Here is a 5721-nt window from a genome sequence, read left to right on the forward strand (position 1 = left end):
GAAATTGAAACTTCTGAGTTGCACTAAGGAGAAGCTGCAAGGCTTTACTAAAAGATCATCAACTTTTTTCCCTTGTTTCTAATATATCGTGTAGGAATTTGAACCCTCAAAATTTTTGTTAAAGAGGTATGTTTTAACCAGTTGAGTTATGTTCCAATTGATATATTTGTATTAGATCTATATTGTTGGTATTGTACTATTTTGATATATGATAGCATATTCTTCCTGTTTCTCGTCTCCAATCATACAACAATAATATAAACGTCACTTAATGGAGGACTTTATTTTTTCATTACTTGAGAGTCTATGTTAGCCTCATAAACAACACTCAATGGAGGACTTTACTAGTTAACAATAATTATTTTTGCTAAACTATTTTTTTTTCAAATATAACGCATAAAATATAACTTTTATTGTCCAATCATTAACTTCTCATAGTTATAACCCCATGAAATGGGATTACTTATAGGTTTTCTTACTTTAATTTAACAAAATATGGAGTAAAATGTATTGTTAGGAATTCTTTTTTTTTTAGATTACCACAAATTCAAACGTGAGAATTTGCACCAAACAATACAAACCGTCTCTAAAAATGATGATGGGATATATTTAGCTAAGGAAAAAAGAAAAACCAAAAATCCATAAAATCCAGCAGTGATGCCAGAGCCAGAGGAAGGTCAAGACATTGTACAAGAAGCGGGAGTCTCTCCCGCGATTTCATCTCCCTAAGGTCTCAAAATCTGTTCAGAGTCTTGATTCTCTGTCCAATTATCGTTCAACTTGGAATGGCAATGGCAATGGCGAATGCGAATTTTTCATCGTTTTGCATATATATTGTTGTGCTATGCTCGATTTCTGTGAATTTGGTTCTTAGCTCTGCGGCGATGCCCGGCAAATCCAAATCCGCTTCTCCGGCGGTGCATATCGTTTTCATGGAGAAGCCTCGCGGCGTGGAGCCTGAGGCCTATCACATCCAAACCCTAGCTTCGGTTCTCGGCAGGTATTTCTTCTCCTCTCTTCTCTTCTATTCTCCCCCTTCTTTGTGGAAATTGACGATGAATTTTGGTACAATCTGTTGATTTTCAGTGAAAAGGCTGCTAAAGAGGCTCTTGTGTATAGTTACAGCAATGCTGCCAGTGGATTCTCCGCTCGGCTTACTCCCGATCAGGTCGCGAAGATTTCCAGTAAGTCCCGCTCTTAGCATCATCTGCTTCAATTTCTTCGTCGTTTACCTATCATTGCTTGATCATCGTCTATTTAGTGGATTTCTGAAAGAATTTCATACATTGGAGCTGGGGATATGAAAATTTACTTCCTCATATGAAACGGATAATGGATGATATATTGAGCTTACTGTTATCTACATTTTTCTAGTTTTGTGCATTTCAAAGCGTCTTGAACCGCTAGTTTGCTTGGTTCGAGCAGGTTCTTGAAGTTGTCTGTTGATTATGCAATGAGTTAGATCAGGATTTTGATTGTCCCTTTACTCTGTCACATGTTTGGATTCCTGTTTGATGCTTGTTTGATCTTTCAATCTAAGTCGTAGTCTTCCTGGGTGGTATAAAAATAAAGGTTATATCATAAATTTAGTTAATAAGCTAGATGGTTGTGTCTATTTAATTTCTAAGCTTGATTGAATTTTGAACTGTGATTCTATGTAGTTCTTATTGTTTAGTGGGATTTCTTTGCATTTACTTTCCATATCTCTACAACTTATATATCCCAGGAGCATCGATAAGTTTCTCAAAACCGTCAATAACGTGTGTGGTGTATGCATATACATTTAGATTTTCATCTTAGAGTGATAAATCCTCACAGTTACCATAAGTTTTTTCTATTTTGGGACTTGGCAGAACAACCAGGAGTTTTAAATGTTGTGAACAGCGAAGCTCATGAGCTGCATGGTGGAGGAGCTGAAGGGCTTGACTAGAAGAACATCAAGTTCTTTCCCTGGAAATATTGGTGTGTCTGTTGCCTAACAAAAGTGAATTCTGTCTATATTGTGCATAATACCGAATACTCAAAGGAAAATACTCGGCTCCTCACTAGTAAGGAGGAACTTTGTCGGAACTTTGTCCTTACCATTGTTAAATATTTATCAACGCATCATTTTCTAAAAAATCTTTATGTTTTTGCATTTCTCTCTTAGTTGTCAAATATTTAAGGGTGGTGAGGACAGCGAGGAGCAAGTATTTTCCATACTCAAAATGTATCTATTTGCTATAATAATATGTGTTCATGTGCCTTTGGCCATTGATAATGAAGCTAATGATTTGCTGAGGAAGGTTTTGTTTTGTTTTTTCCTCGATTCTCTTTTTTGATGACATAAAGATGCATGTGGAGGGAAGCAAAACATAGCCTATTAGAGTTAGCTATAAGATATTGGTTTAAGTTTCATTTCGGTTCTGAAATTGCTGAAAGTATTTTATTTTGGTAGATGAACTTCTAAAATGTCCTCTTGAACTAAAAAATAAAATGACATTTGTGATTGTAATAGCATGTTAATGCATGTATATGTGATGAGTCGAATCGACCAAGATCAAAATTTTTATGGAATTAAAATAGATATTTTGAAAGTTTAAGGAGACTAAAAAAAACTAAGTTCAAAAATCAAGATGAGATTTAAACTTTAAGAAATTGTCGGACTTTAAAATGACTGGTCGAGTAGTAGTTGACTGCAATCATAAAATTAATGATTCTATCTACCTTGGCTATATTGGATTGGCTAAAATTATATCAAGCATTAGTCAAAGTTCTCAGCATCGCTCGACTAGCTCGGCATATATTGATCGAAGATGAAAAAAAAAAGTCATACTAATTATTGATTCTAATTGACCAATATTTTAAGAAAAGTTTTTTAAAAGAAAAAACCCATAAAATTTTGTGACATCATTTTGAGCTATTTGATTCTGCCCCTAAAAAAAAAAATCATCCTCAGAGTTTATGCTTCTAACTCGTACGAGTGAAGGTGATTCTCAAATTTATGGTGGGCTTTAATAATTAGGGGGTGATTGTTGGTCGTTGGACATTGATTTTGGCCTCAAATCGACACGAACCATCGACAAGTCGGTTTTTGTCGCTTGGTGTTTTGCAGTTTTGGACATCATTACAATATCGACTAACGTGAATCAACCTAGGTTCCAAAATAATTTAATATAAGTCAAACTAATTTGTAACACGTTACGAAACTAATATCTAAAACTAATTTGGAATCATTTAAATAACAATTTAAAATAGATATAAAAATTAACTTAGAAAAGATAAATACACCCACACATACATACAATATTACCACATGAGTAGAATATTACTTAAAAGAAACACACATGGGTAAATGAAAAAAAAAACATAAAGCAAAAGAAAATTAAAAAAAATACCTACCGCGGAGGTGAAGGAGCGTCAGCCGATGGCGAGAGGTTAAGGATCGGTGGCGACAGCGGACGGTAAAAGAACGGCGACCAATGATATGAGTTAAAGAAGTGGCGACGGTGACGGTAAGAGCTTGACGCCGGTGACAATGGAGGAAGGGGAATGAGGAAGAAAACAAATGGGGACAAAAATGTGGGAAGAGGGACCACGAGTGTGCCCACTAGAAAACCCTAGCAAGACTTGTGTCAGAATGGAAGTCGTAGCGAGACGTGGCTCCAACTGTTCGCTAACTGGGACCATGTCATAAAGAAGCTTTCATGAAATTACTGTCAATGACCGCTATTTAGCCCTAAATCGTATGTCATGACTGCAATTTGGGTCCAAATAGCTGCCATTGGCTGCGATATATATAAATTGCAGTCAATGACTTTGCTTTAGCTAACCTAGTTTTGAAAATAGTTTTGTACCTATACTATTTTTGCCATTTGCTTTAAAAAAAACATTATTTAAAAAAATCCAGGAGAAAAGAGGGAGGGGGATGAGAGAGTGAGTAGAAGTTAAAAGAATTAAAATATTTTTTTTTCAAAAATTTGAATTAATTAGAAAACCAGTGGCGAAAATCATTGGTGGTTTTCCAAAGTGGTATCGCAGACTGTTGGAGGCCAACTATCACCTTTCATATGTCAACATCATATAAAACAACAAGAGTAATTGACTGCACCCCGGATTAATTCAAATCTTGAAAGCTTAGCAATTAAAAGATGAGTTGAGCTACTTTCTACCTTTTTGGCAGGGCTTTATTAGGTACAAGCTGACTTCGACAAGTGCACCTGTGGATCAAAAGACAACGAGGATGTTCTTCAACAACACGCCATGTTTGGTCGAAGAACTGTTGGAGTGTTGTCGAAAGTCATGTTGGAAGCTCATCTTTATAAATAGAGACCTCCGCCTCTCACACAAGGTACGCGAAACTATCTCTGTAGAGCAGTAGATGAGATTGTGTACTGACAAGAGCGTCAGAGTGCTGACTTTGTTTTGCAGGTACTTCGAGCTTCATTACACCTCATCCGAGCTTTACGGATCTGAGCTTGGTTGATTTCACGATCAAACACATACTATAAGATATATGTCGATGTTTTTTATCCTTCAACTAGATTGATTGATTGATTTTTGATTTTATGGTTGGAAAAATCAACCTTGACCAAACCATACAAGCCGACCCACATTGGTTTTGCCAATTTTGGTGGATCAGACTAGTTTTTTAGGAACCTTTTGCTCACCTCTACCACCAATACATCTCATTCTTGAATTATTATCATTTCTCCGTTCAATTATTGAAGTAAATAGAAGCTAATAGATGAAATAGAAAGGGTAAACGTTGTAAAGTAATTAATTAAAATCTTCTATGGCTCATGGAATAAAGAATGAAGATGAGATTCATAAAGTTTTTCGAGAGTAGTTGTTGGCTTTTTGGCCCTTAATCTCAAATTAATTAATTAATTAATTAATATTTTGATGATAACAAACTTAATTATGTTATTTGACAATTTTAATATTTTGAAGTGTCTACAGCATCGAGCTCGTTACAAAGATTACAATGGATTTTGAATTATCCAAATCGGAGCTCAAACGGAGAAATTATGGTTGAAACAAGTTTAAAGAAAAATACTTGTGGTGGATGACATGGCGACTGTGGTCCACTAAAATGCTGACATGTGACTTGGTGTTAAAAAAAAGGAAAGAGAAAAATTGAAATGAAAGGGAAATAAAAAGAAAAGAGAGAAAAAAAAAGAAAAAATATATATCTATAGTATATATAAAAGGGGCTATAGGGAGAAACTTTTTCTCCCTATTTTGCCCTTTTAATTTCAACATTCCCATAGATATTTTGGGGGTAATTTTGTCCTTCAAATATAAAATTTTCTCTCACTCCCGTTTCTCTCCCTCCCACGCCACTTTCTTTTTTTTTTTCATTTCTTTTAAAATATTTAATCTCCATTATTACAAATTTTACGTTTCTCAAATTAATTTTGTCTTTCTAATAAACTCTCCCTCTTAAAGGTTAGAATATAAAGAGTTAGAATATGGAGTTTTGTCTTTTTATTTCTATGTTAAAATGTTATAACTTATTTTGAATTATAATTAATAAAGAATTTCAAAAGTTTCGTAACTTTTTATTTTTACACCTATATAAAGAGTTTTTTCTTACTCTTTCTCCCAACTTTTTCTTCATCAAAACTTGAGTTTCTTTTCTCTTTCGGTAGGTAAATTTTCTCTTTTAGTCAATGTCTTGTGTTTTCTTATATTTAGTTAAGTTGTTTGATCGAATACAACTTTTTCAGTTAATTTTTT

The 5721-nt window shown here is 34.4% G+C and overlaps 1 protein-coding gene across 1 annotated transcript; it reads left to right on the forward strand.

The window, feature by feature from the left end:
- Positions 1-612: 612 nt before the first annotated feature.
- On the forward strand, positions 613-2284 carry LOC111013512 (subtilisin-like protease SBT3.4). The gene is made up of 3 exons (XM_022287959.2): positions 613-1000; positions 1087-1184; positions 1854-2284. The coding sequence occupies exons 1-3, from the start codon at positions 786-788 to the stop codon at positions 1928-1930; spliced, it is 390 nt and encodes a 129-aa protein (XP_022143651.1). The 5' UTR covers positions 613-785; the 3' UTR covers positions 1931-2284.
- Positions 2285-5721: the final 3437 nt, after the last annotated feature.

The sequence above is a fragment of the Momordica charantia genome (genome assembly GCF_013281855.1).
Source record: "Momordica charantia cultivar OHB3-1 chromosome 11 unlocalized genomic scaffold, Mcharantia_2.0 BLBB01000011.1, whole genome shotgun sequence".
NCBI lineage: Eukaryota > Viridiplantae > Streptophyta > Magnoliopsida > Cucurbitales > Cucurbitaceae > Momordica > Momordica charantia.